Source organism: Dicentrarchus labrax, unplaced genomic scaffold (genome assembly GCF_905237075.1).
Source record: "Dicentrarchus labrax unplaced genomic scaffold, dlabrax2021, whole genome shotgun sequence".
NCBI lineage: Eukaryota > Metazoa > Chordata > Actinopteri > Moronidae > Dicentrarchus > Dicentrarchus labrax.
In genome coordinates, this window is record NW_026136720.1 from 2,996,808 (window position 1) to 3,011,470 (window position 14,663).

Genomic DNA, 14,663 nt, shown 5'->3' on the forward strand with positions numbered 1-14,663 from the left:
CCGTGGGATTTCACTTGTTGCAGGGAAACGCAGAAGAAGAAATTGTTGCAGGAAGTGTGCAAATCGGAGAGTAGTGTGTGAAGACATGGACATTTTTGAGGGGGAAATAAACTTTTTTTCGTTGCAAAGGCATTATCTCCGTGATGGATTATTCTGGGCTTTCGGTGAAGCGAGCGGTGGAAAAACAGGTTGTACGGTTTCTGCACAACGTATGAGTTGAAAAGGCATGTTGTTGTCACGTAAGACATTTTAATGCATTTTGTGTCTGTTAAGAGGAGCAAAAGGGCACTCTTTAGGATATGCCCCCAAAAAGTGTATTATAACTAACTGGGAGCTCTGGCCATTAGCTGCAGCATCTCCAGTTTGCTAGAACCAATTCTGGTCGTCCTTTTTCCTATCGACAGTACTCGGTGACCTCTAGTGATCAAGACGAGGGTAAAAATCTGCCGAAGTTCCCCTTTAAATAACAAAAAAAGTAATACCTTGCTGAGTCATTATTAAAAGTTTTTCCCTGAAGCCCCTGTTTGAACTATTTATTTTTTATTTATTTATTCATTTTAATTATTATTATTATTTTTTTTAAATTTGTACTTTAATTTGTGTATCTTTGATTTATTATTTATGTCACTCACCAATGTGCTGATTGTCATTGTATACCTTGTAGTTTTGGACATTTAATTTGTTCAATTAAAAAAAAAAAAAAAAAAAAAAAAAAATATATATATATATATATATATATATATAATATTAATTAGTATTAATATAATTATTAATAATAGTAGTAGTAGTAGTAGTATTGGTATTATTATTTTTAGTAGTAGTAGTAGTATTGGTTTTATTATTATTATTATTGATATGTAATTCTTGGTGTTGTTGATTGTTTTATTTTATTTTATTCTCGTATTTTAACTGTGTTTTGTTTGGTTACTTATGTTTATACTTTGTTCTTTCTTTGTTTTTATCTTATTTATTTTGTCACAGCACTTTGTAACCTTGTTTAGATCATTTCTATATATATAAAGAATAGTAAAAGTACTGATTCAACTTCTTTTACACAAGTAAAAGAAAATAAAGTACAGGCTCTGAAATGTTCTCATAGTAATAACAGGAAAAAGTTCTCTCTTAGTTTCTCTGGAGGAAATTTAGCAACAGTTTGAGTTAAAACCTCAAATAGGATCTGTCAGTTGTCTGTTTCGTCTTGTTACGTTGTTTTGTTACATCTGTCGTGTGTGATTTGCAGCAGTCTTGATGTTGGGAAGGCGTGCAATGATGCCAAATAATAATAATAATAATAATCGTGTTCCATCAAATTAATAGAAAACATTTAATCTCCTAAAACATTGGGACGAGGGAGACTTTCAGTTTATTATTAATCTTTAGCTGCAACCACTATATTAGAGACATGAAACATTTACACAGAGACAATGAAGTAAAAATCTACATTAAAATAAATTAATATTATCTGACACTACCAACGGTCTCAGATGTGACCAAAAACTAAATAAATGAATCAGACACAATAAAAAGTTTTGTTTTTGTTTTTATTTTATTTTAAAGCAATTTACTTTTGTCTCATTTATAAAAAGGCTCTTCAGTAATTTATGTCAGTATGTAGTATAAAGTATTCTTATATAAACAATGATCAGACAATATAAAGGTTTGAATTTGTCACTCAGACATTTAAAGAATGTGTAAATGCTTCTTATTCCTGAGTACATTGTTTTCTGATGATTTTACAGTTTTGAAGGCAGATAATGCAGTTATTAGAATAAATGAGGCTACAATATGATATCAATACATTTACATGATAAAAGGAAAATATATATATTCCGTACATCACCAATAAATATACATTTATTCATTAAATGATGTGAATCTTTCTGTAGAGAATCAAATGGTTGTTCTACTCAGTGTGATTGACAGGAGAGATGATCAGAGGGGCAGAGTTTTTACCACCATAATTAAGACTGGGACCAAAGTATGGGTAGAGTTTCTCAGTGAAGGAGCAGCCAGTAAAGGAGTAGATAAGAGCTGCAGCATCAACATCATAAAAGGAGACCAGACCCTCCTCATAATCCACAAACACCCCCACCTTCTCAGGCTGAGACTGCAGAGAGAGACTGACTGAAGGGCCAGCAAGAGCTTTGTACTCATTTTCATTCCTCAACCATATCGTCCAGTAACCATTCTGAGGTCTCAGTGTGATTATTCCCTTCCTGTTGATCGACTCTCTGGCCACTCCTAAATCCCATTCAGTCTTCCCTTTAACCTGAACCTCGTAATAAAATCTTCCTTTAGAGAAACTCTGCTTTGCTAAGACATTAGTAAAAGGATTAAATCTCTCTGGATTGTCTGGGAGATTCTTCTTTACATCACCACAGTAAACTTGTTTCCCATCATCAGACAGGATGAGGTAGGGATTTGCTGTATCAGGATCCAGTGTCACATCCACTGCATACTGCTGGACCCTCTTCAGCTCGACCTCAAACAGCTTCTTCATCTGTTTACTGAGCGTCTCCTCCAGCTGATTCACAGCTCTCACCACAGTCCCCTCATATGAAGGTGGATGGACACTGACTTCTGTCCAGTCCTTGGTGGGTGGAGCAGCGGTCAGGGACAGGAAGCTTTGGAGGAGGTGGAGGTGGTCTTCAGACTGTGAGAGCTGGTCCACCTCAGAGCTTCTCTTCTTCAGCTCAGAGATTTCCTGTTCCAGCTCTTTGATGAAGTCTTCAGCCTGTTTCTCTGTCTTTCTCTGCTTCTCTTTGATTGTGTCGATGAGCTCGGCCTGGCTTCTCTCAACAGACTCCTTCAGAGCGGTGAAGACCTGAACACCATCTGCTATCTCTCTGTCTGCACCTTCCTTACTGAGCTCCACTGAGTGTTTGATCTCCTGAATCTTCAGTCGTCTCTTCTGGATCATCTGCTGAATTTCAGCCTCTGTCTTCTCAAGCTCGGCCTTCTTTCCTTCATATTCTTCTTTCAGAGGAACAACATCATGTGTCTTGTGGTCTGAAAAGAGTGCAGAGCATGCAGACACACATCTGCTCGGTCTTACAGAACAGCTCCAGCAGTTTATCGTGCTTCGTACACATCCTGCCTTCCAGGTTCTCCACAGGGTCGATCAGCTGATGTCTTTGCAGGCGTGACGTTGTCAGATGAGGCTCCAGGTGAGTCTCACAGTAGGAGACCAGACACACCAGGCAGGACTTCAGGGCCTTCAGTTTGGTTCCAGTGCAGACGTCACAGGGAACTTCTCCTGGTTTGGAAACTTGTTGCTCTGAGCTGCTGCTGCTGGCTTTCTGTTGAGCTGACTGTCTGAACTGAGCAGCCATCTCAGAGATGAAAGTATTGACCTTCAGCTCAGGTCTTGTGTTGAAAACCTTTTTACAGCTGGGACACTGACACTGGACATTAATATTCCAGTGTTCAGTGATGCAGGTTTTACAGAAGTTGTGTCCACATGGTATGGTGACTGGATCAGTGAACACATCCAGACAGATGGAGCACAGAAACTGATCTTCAGTCAGCAGACAGCTGGCAGCAAACATATCTACACTGTGAGGATACAAAGAAAAGAAAACTGTAATTACATTTCTTTTGATTGTAATAAAATTAATTAATTATGATTATTGCAACATAAGGAGTCTCTTCCTGAATTCTGTTATTATACTGAAACCAATTAAGGGCCATATTGATTATTGACTAAAAAAATCGCACAACATGAGACATGAGCTGCGATTGTTGATGAGTTTGCAGTTTCAATCTGTTTGTATTCAGTGTCTGATTTACTGAGATTGCTCATTACACAGTCAGGTCCTGGACCCTGCTGCCAGTGTAGAACAGCTTAGATGTGCAGTTCAGTGGTGGTATGAGTTCACCAAGCTCAGAAAAGTGATAACATGGTGATTCTAAAATATTTACTCCATTACTGTCACATCACACATTAAATAATATATATATGTGAAGGTTTGAGGTTTAAAGTATATATATACACACCGATCATAACTGCTCTGCACTGTGTGTTCTGACCCCTTTCTATCAGAACCAGCATTAACTGTTTCAGCAGTTTGAGCTACAGTAGCTCGTCTGTTGGATCGGACCACACGGGCCAGCCTTCACTCCCCACGTGCATCAATGAGCCTTGGCCGCCCATGACCCTGTGTCTGGTTCTTTTCATTGTTATTCACGTCACCTGTCAGTGCTCACAATGTTACGGATGATCGTTGTACACTATTTTAGTTTATCTATATTTATCTTTCCATCTTAATTTTATTTTTAAGCTGTCTTGTATTTAAATAAACTGTACAGCACCTCAAATATACCATTGTCTATGAAATGTGCTTTATGAATAAACTGCTTATATTTTATTAAAGTGGAAATATTTTCAAACTAGGTCCAAATTTAATATTAAACTCAACACACTTTTTTACATTTTCTGTGATTTATTTAGACAGTAAGACCTTCAGTGTGACCTTTTCCTGTCTGAGTAGAGCTCAGGTTTTGTGTTAATACCGGTTGTTGAAACACAGTAAATATTATCAGCTGTACTGCCTCCCAGAGACAGACAGCAGGAACTAGAAACACTGAAAAGCTGTTTAAGGATACGTACCAAAGTGTGTAACAGTTATATTAGTTGTAAAAGTACAATGTTATACCTTTATAAGCAATAACAACAAACTGTCAGATGAAATCATACGCTGTACTCTGTACTTTGGACCAACCCAAAGGACAGCTAAGCTAGGCTAGTTAGCTTTCAGCAGGACTAGTTTCTGTGGTGTGTTTTCATTGTTTGGTTGGATTTAGCTCCTTCCTTCTATCTGTATGTGCTATAACAGACTGTAACAAGCTCTGTAGGGCAGTGGACTCACCAGAGGTTGGCAGAGATTCTGCTGTTTAGTTGAGAAAAACCTGATGGATTCAGTTGAATTTGTCTTCAGAGACAAACAGAGAGACTTGTCTCCACTGCAGCTCTGCTGTCTTCAGACAAACTTTCACTTTCATTTCCAGGAAATGTGTCACTGAAGCTCTTTCAGTGTTGCTCCTCCTCTCAGTGCAGATCTGTGAGTGAGCTGTTATTGACTGATTGGGAAATATTGTGGGAGATAACTGTTTTAGGAGGGTTAGTAAGTGTGTATGGTCCTGAGTCAGGGGTTCTGTTTTATGGTAGGAAATGACCGCTCACCTGTTGTTTACAACAGTAAGAAATTATGAAAATAGATAGCGATTAATTTACTAGTAATCAATGAAGTGATTAATAGACTAATTGTTGCAGCTCTATAGTAAAAGTGTGTGTGCACTGCAGGCTTCAGGTATTCTCATTACAGTCTAAGCAGCATTCTGGGCACTAGAGCTGCAGTGATTAGTCAGTTAACCAATTAGTGGCTAGAAAGAAATTTAATTGCCAACTATTTTGATAAATAATAAATTCATTGTTTTAATGATTTATCAAACAAAAATGTAAGCATTTTCTGCTTCCGTCTTAAATGTAGTGATTTGCTTTTAAGACAGTAGTCTTTGGGTTTTGACCGTTACTTGGAAAAAGGAAGCAGACATAATTTTGTGCTGTGGACATTTTATAGACTAAATGATTACTTGTGAAAATAATCAGAACATTAATCAATAACTGAAATTAAGGATGCAAGATAATACAAATACCAGGGCCGATGAATTATTGGTCGATAATGGGAAATTTATATTATCATGAATCATCACAATAATGAAGTTATAGACGATAGATTTGCTCCACAATACTACTACTACTTATTATTATTATTATTATTATTATTATTATAGTAGTAGTAGTAGTAGTACTACTAATAATAATATTGTATTATAATATATAAATAATAATGATAATAATAATCCCAAAAAAAAAGAAAATGACAGAAACATCACTGCAGTAGAATGAAGTTAAATGTCCAGTAAGGTTTATAATAAACTGCAAAAAGAATGTGTATGTAAAAGTAATGTACCTAGTTAGCAAAAATTTACTGTAGATGTACAGTCAAATATTTAACACTGTACATGGTTTGTTAATGACAAATTCAGAGAGGAGGACATGCACTTCATTCTGTCCCATCTGAAAGGCCACGTCCACTTGTTGCTGCCTTCACAGCCTAAACCGGACCCTGCTGCACAGCAACACTGTCACTTTCTGGACAAACAGGACCTCCATGAACCAAACACACACTCAAAAAATCTCTCAACTGAAGAGTCCCAGGATGAAAAACATCAATACTGAAGAAGGGTTTAATACAGAGAGACATACAGGATGACAAGATAAACTGATGAATTAGAGCTCAGAGGTGTTTCAGTTGTACACTGAATTCATCTTCCCATCTCTAAACCCCCGATTTAAAAGTGTTTTATTATTCGGCAGTCAGACTCTAATATACAGCATACTGTCAATGTTCAGACTACAACAGCACCCTCCTCCCATACACTGCTCATAGGCTGACACCTGCTGGTGACTTTATGGAACTGCAGCTGACAGTTGGAGTGAAAATAAAGGCAGAAAATAGGAAGAAAGATTAGCATGGCCCCTGCCAAGGATGACACGCAAATTTGTGAAGCGTTGCTCATTCATTTATTTTTTTGTTTTGGTTATGTTGTATTTGTCCTCTGGCTAAATTATTTATAACTTTAATAACTGAGATCGACACCACTGTCACTGTTCGGTTGTTTATTGAGAAAATTCTGACCAAATCAACTTTTTTATGGAAAATAAACTTCCCTGAACAACAAATTTGGTCAGACTCTAATAAATTCCTCATTCCACATAAAATGAAAGAGGTTGAAGATATTACATAGATACCACCCTTGTAATAAAATATGAAATACATTAAAAATACATATTTCTCCATTCTGTCCTTCTGGATACAAAATTAATGAAAATAAATCAGAAGCCATGATGATCTTTGGCAAAGGAAGAGACCAAGGGTAAGATTAAAATCCCTTCATTTACCCAAAGACAAGGAAGTTCGAGGTCTGCCAAACCTTAAAAATGATTTCTGGGCTGCACAAATAAATGCAATAACACATATCTAATATATATAAAAAGGTTAAAAACTGGCCCTTCACAAAACACGGACTACATTAAGGAAAAATAGGAAATAGAATTGAATGTTATCGTTGAAGATTCTACATGGATGGACATATGGACAAGCTTACATAAGGGAATTAGTAACCAACTGTGGAAAGAATTTGACTGGAAGGTTAAGATCAGATTTTTTAATACTCCCTTTATCATCTCTTCATACGTGAAAAACCCCAATGTGACATTATGTTGCCGAAAATGTGGAAATATTGGAGACACCACAGACATTTTTTGGGATTGTCCAGCAACACAAGGATTTTGGGACAATGTTCAAAAGGAAATTGATATTATTTTGGAGGTAGATGTCACTCCAGAACCAATGTTGTTTTTGTTGGGAGCCATACCCAAAGACCTATATGCAGATCAGCATAGATATATACTGAGGATTCTTTTATTAGTGGCAAAGAAAATGATTACAGTGAACTGGAGGGATGTAAAACCGCCAACAATAGGTCAATGGGTCCAGAGACTGAAAAATGTAGTCTGCAGCTGACTATGGACACTTTTGTGCAAAGATGGACTTGTATTTCAAGGTACCTGGGGGTTTGATGGATGGGATGATGTGATGGAGTACTGTTGGGAAAGGATGCCTATCTAAATTCCTCTTTGGAAAATCTTGCTTAGCCATTATCTACAGATATTTGCACCTCTGCCTGTTGTTGTTATTGTTATTGTTACTATGATTAATATTATAACTATTATATTTTCATTTCATTCGTTTATTCTTATTGTAACTTATACTGCCTGTCATTCATTTATCACATTTATACATTTGCAGGAAATGTTATGTAAAAGGATTAAAATGTTTAAATAAAAAGTTTAAATAAAATAAAACAATTTGCTCTAACAAACAATATTGTCACAGACATGAAAATAGTGTTAAACTGTTTCAGCTCAGCTAATATTTGAGGAAGGAATAAAACACATTAAACAGTAAGCCTTAAACTTACTTTCTCAGAGTTTTCTGTAGAAACACAGTACCTGTTTCACAACTGAATAAACAATAATTTGGACAAATACTCTCAACATTAGATATAATTCACCATCTCTTAACAAAATACTGCTCAGCAAATCACTTAATAATCTGTCAACATGAGGAGTAAGTGATTAAAAACTCCACACTAGAGGAAATTTTTTTTTATTTTAACATGGTGAATATTACTATGAAATTTACACTTTAAGCATCAAAACGTTTCCCTTTAAGCATTTAACAGGAACCACAGAAAATACTAGAATTGTCTGTACATGGGATTAATTTAGTTGCCAACACACGACCAGCAAACAAAGTGAGAAGCTGAGAAGGAAACCCGTTTCACTTTCAGCTGGCAACTGCTCATCCTCAGTACTCGTTATGACTTCTTACTGCTTCTCAACTCTTATGAAGCTCAACGTTATTACACGGAGCGTCTACTTCAAGTTCCACATTGAGGCTTGGAGGTCCTGTCTCTCTCTCTCTCTCTCTCTCTCTCTCTGTGTCACCTACACCTCTTCCTGCTCGCCAAAAGCACCCAAGTTGGTGAAACAAACCTTTACTAGTTTTTAATAACAGAAATAAAAATATTCACTTAAAACCTTAATCAGTAGTTTGATTGTTTATAACTTTATTCATTTCTATTCAACCCATTTTGTCCAGCTGGGTTACACAAATATTGTCTAATTACTTTTCATCTTTATTGTATGAATTTAAATTTGACGAACTGTAAGGTAATCAATCATTATAACCACAACATTTCAACAATGTAGAATGAACAGACACAATATAAGAGACATGAAACATTTGCAAAGAGACAATGATGTCAAAATATAAATTAAAATCAATTAACATTATCTGACACTACCAACAGTTTCAGATTCTCAGATTTGCAGCAGTCTTGATGTTGGGAAGGTGTGCAATGATGCAAAATAATAATAATAATAATTGATAATTCCCCTTAAAGTAAGTAAGTGCATGAAACTAAGGCAACAAGCCTGTTTTTAAAATGTAAGGGGTAGAGAGCACAGATATTTGTGTAAAAATGTGGTCAGAAAAATAAATTCAAGTTAAGTACAGATACCTGAAAAACCACTTAATTATTCCTTAATATTTTCTTACTTACTTTACTTACTACTTTTCTACCTATGGCACATTGCCCCTTACTCCCACTATCGCGTCAAATGGTGACAAATAAATATATTAGTAAATAAATTAGGAACAAAAAAGAAAATAGAAGAAAACACATATGGGTGGGGACAGGCAGAATTTAAATCAGTAATGCATATTAAGGCAGATTTGGCACAGATCAGATTAAATTAAAGCAGCAGAGATCATGAATTAAACACGTAAGTCTCATCAAGAGATGTCTAAAAAGGTTTCCAAACCTTCAGGACGTAATTTTGTGAATCTGTTTCATCAAATTAATAGAAAACATTTCATCTCCTAAAACATTGGGACGAGGGAGACTTTCAGTTTATTAATATTAATCTTTAGCTGCAACCACTTTATTAAAGACATGAAACATTTACACAGAGACAATGAAGTAAAAATCAACATTAAAATAAATTAATATTATCTGACACTACCAACGGTCTCAGATGTGATGGTTATTGGAGCTCATCAGCTCAAATCAGGATTTTAATCATATGATTTGGTAGTGATTAGAAACATCATCAGCTGTTTTTACAGCTTTGATATCAACCAAAAACAAAATAAATTAATCAGACAGAGAACAGAGAACAGCAATTTACTTTTGTCTCATTTATAAAAAGGCTCTTCATTAATTTGTGCCAGTCTATAGTCTAAAGTATTCTTATATAAACAATGATCAGACAATAAAAAGGTTGAATTTGTCACCCAGACATTTAAAGAATGTGTAAATGTTTCTTATTCCTGAGTACATTGTTTTCTGAGGATTTTATTGTTTTGAAGGCAGATAATGCAGTTATTAGAATAAATTAGGCTGCAATATGATGTTAATGAGCGCAGTAAAATGGGTGTATTGTTGTAGTAAGTAGCAATGTGAAACATCAAAGAAAAACATTTACATAATAAAAGGAAAACAATGTACATTAAATGATGTGAATCTTTCTGTAGAAAATCAATTGGTTGTTCTACTCAGTGTGATTGACAGGAGAGATGATCAGAGGGGCAGAGTTTTTACCACCATAATTAAGACTGGGACCAAAGCATGGGTAGAGTTTCTCAGTGAAGGAGCAGCCAGTAAAGGAGTAGATAAGAGCTGCAGCATCAACGTCATAAAAGGAGACCAGACCCTCCTCATAATCCACAAACACCCCCACCTTCTCAGGCTCAGACTTCAGAGAGAGACGGACTGCAGGGTCAGCAAGAGCTTCATACTCATTTTCATTCCGTAACCATATCATCCAGTAACCATCCTGAGTACTCACTGTGATTTGTCCCTTCCTGTTGATCGACTCTCTGGCCACTCCTAAAGTCCAGTCACTCTTCCCTTTAACCTGAACCTCGTAATAAAATCTTCCTGAAGAGAAACTCTGCTTTGCTAAGACACAGAGACAAGTATCAAATCTCTCTGGATTGTCTGGGAGATTCTTCTTTACATCACCATGTTTAACTTGTTTTCCATCATCAGACAGGATGAGTCTGGGATGTGCTGTATCAGGATCGAGTGTCACATCCACTGCATACTGCTGGACCCTCTTCAGCTCGACCTCAAACAGCTTCTTCATCTGTTTACTGAGCGTCTCCTCCAGCTGATTCACAGCTCTCACCACAGTCCCCTCATATGAAGGTGGACGGACGCTGACTTCTGTCCAGTCCTTGGTGGGTGGAGCAGCGTTCAGGGACAGGAAGCTTTGGAGGAGGTGGAGGTGGTCTTCAGACTGTGAGAGCTGGTCCACCTCAGAGCTTCTCTTCTTCAGCTCAGAGATTTCCTGTTCCAGCTCTTTGATGAAGTCTTCAGCCTGTTTCTCTGTCTTTCTCTGCTTCTCTTTGATCGTGTGGATGAGCTCGGCCTGGCTTCTCTCAACAGACTCCTTCAGAGCGGTGAAGACCTGAACACCACCTGCTATCTCTCTGTCTGCACCTTCCTTACTGAGCTCCACTGAGCGTTTGATCTCCTGAATCTTCAGTCGTCTCTTCTGGATCATCTGCTGAATTTCAGCCTCTGTCTTCCCCAGCTCGGCCTTCTTTCCTTCATATTCTTCTTTCAGAGGAACAACATCATGTGTCTTGTGGTCTGAATAGGTGCAGAGCACGCAGACACACATCTGGTCGGTCTTACAGAACAGCTCCAGCAGTTTATCGTGCTTCGTACACATCCTGTCTTCCAGGTTCTCCACAGGGTCGATCAGCTGATGTCTTTTCAGGCCTGACATTGTCAGATGAGGCTCCAGGTGAGTCTCACAGTAGGAGACCAGACACACCAGGCAGGACTTCAGGGCCTTCAGTTTGGTTCCAGTGCAGACGTCACAGGGAACTTCTCCTGGTTTGGAAACTTGTTGCTCTGAGCTGCTGCTGCTGGCTTTCTGTTGAGCTGACTGTCTGAACTGAGCAGCCATCTCAGAGATGAAAGTATTGACCTTCAGCTGAGGTCTTGTGTTGAAAACCTCTTTACAGTTGGGACACTGACACTGGACATTAATATTCCAGTGTTCAGTGATGCAGGTTTTACAGAAGTTGTGTCCACATGGTATGGTGACTGGATCAGTGAACACATCCAGACAGATGGAGCACAGAAACTGATCTTCAGTCAGCAGACAGCTGGCAGCAGACATATCTACACTGTGAGGATAAAAAGAAAAGAAAACTGTAATTACATTTCTTTTGATTCTAATAAAATCAAACTATGATTAATGGAATAAAAGGAGAGTCATCCTGAGTTCTGTTGTCATATGCAACCCAGCCAGAGCAAAATATTAAATATGAGCTGGGTTTTTGATTAATTTGTGTTCACAGTCTGCATGTAAGCCATTCCACCAAATCTGTGCCAATTCATTCTTTATAGTTTTTCAGCAATCTAATAACACATATTTACACATGATTTTGCATTTTTCAGGAACAGGAAGAATATTTTTTTGCATCTTTTTAGTAAATTCTTTGAGAGAAGTTACTTTTCCTTTCGTCCCATGACCTTCAATAGACTAAACTGACGTTACTTCTTTTTTATCATGTGACCTATGAAATGTCCCAAGTTTTTAAAGAGAGGTCAGGATAACAGGACTGAGTGAAAACCTTCATGGGGACGACTAAAAGGTCCATTTTAACTAAAAGGATTATTTTGTCTAAATTGGAAATAGAGTCACACAATAATACAAAAATGATTTCATCATTAATTTTAATTATTCAATTTCATGTTGAGGTGTAGAGTTAGAGAGTGGGAGAGTAAAATCCTATTTGTTCAGTGTTTTGGGGTTTCAGTACAATTTTACACAATGTATCTTCAAACTGCAGTTAGAACAAATTGAGTTCACCAAGCTCAGAAAATAAGTGATAACATGGTGATCTTCAATCCAAAAACATTTACTTTGGCTGCCATGGATACAATTATTATCCTGAGAGTATTACTCAAACAAATACAGAAAAAGACAAATCAAATACACACAACATATACAGAGGACACCCCAAAAGGTGGAGGAGAAGGGAGAGAGAAGAGTAGCAAGTGGAGGATGTTAATAAACTAAACTCACACTTAAAGGACCAGTTTGTAGGATTTAGTGGCATCTAGCAGTGAAGCTACAGATTGTAACTAAGTGAACACACCTAGCAACTGTATTTGATGACCTGGGAGTGACGAAGGGTTACAGTGGCCACGCAACTGTGTGAAAGGACCTATCTAAAGCCAGTGTTTAATGTTACACACTGGACCTTTAAACTCACCTTCTGAGCAATTTCAGCCTGCTGCCAGTTACTTATAAGACATTTTGCTATTACCTCCTGGCTAGTTATTCAAAAAGCAGTGAAAAATAAAGAAAGAAATAAAATAAAACAGTGACAACGATGTAAGCCTGTGATTCCTCCATTACTGTCACTTCACACATTAAGTAACTAGAATCCATTACATTTAAAAAATAAATCACCAGGTTACTGTTACATAGAGTAAAAATAGTAATTGTTTAGCAGGATTACAATTTTAAAATACATCAGTTTTACTTTCAAATACTCTGAGCAGGAGACACAACTGATCTCAGTTCTGATTGATATTTCTTTTCTTTTACTTTTATTTACATATTTAATGTTGAGGTAATCCAAAACTAATGGGAGGTAATAAAGTTGTCTTACTTTAATATGGTGAAACTTGGATTAGGTTAGTGACTACATTTTATAACAGGTAATTAGTAATTGTATCTGATTACCAAAGTGTGTAACAGTTATATAAGTTGTAAAAGTACAATGTTATACCTTTGTAAGCAATACAACAAACTCTCAGATGAAATCAGACGCTGTACTCTGTCCTTTACACAACCCAAAGGGAAGCTAAGCTAGGCTAGTTAGCTTTCAGCAGGACTAGTTTCTGTGGTGTGTTTTCATTGTTTGGTTGGATTTAGCTCCTTCCTTCTATCTGTATGTGCTATAACAGACTGTAACAAGCTCTGTAGGGCAGTGGACTCACCAGAGGTTGGCAGAGATTCTGCTGTTTAGTTGAGAAAAACCTGATGGATTCAGTTGAATTTGTCTTCAGAGACAAACAGAGAGACTTGTCTCCACTGCAGCTCTGCTGTCTTCAGACAAACTTTCACTTTCATTTCCAGGAAATGTGTCACTGAAGCTCTTTCAGTGTTGCTCCTCCTCTCAGTGCAGATCTGTGAGTGAGCTGTTATTGACTGATTGGGAAATATCTTGATATACCTTTGGAACAAGATAAGACAATTCCCTTTTTTTCCCTAAAATGTAAGTCTACAGCAGCCAAAGGATCATACAATAACAAACAGACAACATAAGAAAAGAGGTCAGTGTAAGATATTCAGGAACATACTGTATCTTTAGATCAATATTCTACAACGCTCCCTTTACAGTCCCTCTACAATCCCACAAACACTCCAATGTTCAGCTCACTGTTTACTCTGTAATTTCACTTTCTGCTGCTTTCCAAACTGTTTACCATCTTTTCTTTATGTGACAGATTTCTTACTGATCACATTACAGGAAAAAATACAGAAACACTGAGAGGGAAAACTTTTGTCACTGGGCCACAAGTAGGCTTCTCTGTGATTCTGAGGTTTCAAAAGTAGTAAAGTAAAATATTTCTTTCAATGAACTCTTAAGTGAAATTACAATTGTTCATTTTATAAAAATCTCCTCACTCAGAGAGAGTAGTAGGCCTTAATTACTTTATACTGCTGGAAAACCAACAGTGTGTCTAAGAAAACAGGATTAATAATGATCACTTTTATTTCCATGCATGATTTCTTTGTTAGTTTTACTGTTCATATTGTAGCATCTCATACTGGACACAGAGTCAGAGCTGAGTTGGGAAGTTTTTAATTTTTTTCTCCAACATAACAATGAAAGGAAAACACCAACACAGTCCACCACCAGCATATATTATACAGCCAAGAGGTTCCGGCAATTCACTGTGCATTTAAAAGTGTTGTATTAATCTGCAGTCAGACT

The 14,663-nt window shown here is 37.0% G+C and overlaps 1 protein-coding gene, 1 long non-coding RNA gene and 1 pseudogene across 5 annotated transcripts in view; 1 reads left to right on the forward strand and 2 right to left on the reverse strand.

Annotated features, from left to right (window-relative positions):
* Positions 1 to 14,663, forward strand: part of LOC127352593 (uncharacterized) — a 44,392-nt gene that overhangs the window by 8,314 nt on the left and 21,415 nt on the right. For 2 of the 4 annotated variants that reach the window (XR_007881135.1, XR_007881136.1), the window contains exon 2: positions 3,168 to 3,364. The exons of 1 other annotated variant lie outside the window; for it this stretch is intronic. This is a non-coding gene — a long non-coding RNA (uncharacterized LOC127352593). Of the gene's footprint in view, positions 1 to 3,167; positions 3,365 to 11,643; positions 11,790 to 14,663 lie in introns of those variants that run through there. One more of the 4 variants, XR_007881134.1, reaches the window with a different exon arrangement.
* On the reverse strand, positions 1,528 to 5,027 carry LOC127352543 (E3 ubiquitin-protein ligase TRIM21-like; annotated as a pseudogene).
* On the reverse strand, positions 8,681 to 13,819 carry LOC127352544 (zinc finger protein RFP-like). Its single transcript, XM_051381023.1, has 2 exons — positions 13,663 to 13,819; positions 8,681 to 11,834 (listed from the first exon to the last, which is right to left on the reverse strand). The coding sequence occupies exon 2, from the start codon at positions 11,825 to 11,827 to the stop codon at positions 10,184 to 10,186; it is 1,644 nt and encodes a 547-aa protein (XP_051236983.1). The 5' UTR covers positions 11,828 to 11,834; positions 13,663 to 13,819; the 3' UTR covers positions 8,681 to 10,183.

Bases quoted from the DNA above. Each gene is read 5' to 3' on its own strand.
- LOC127352544 (XM_051381023.1), bottom strand. From the start codon at position 11,827: ATGTCTGCTGCCAGCTGTCTGCTGACTGAAGATCAGTTTCTGTGCTCC.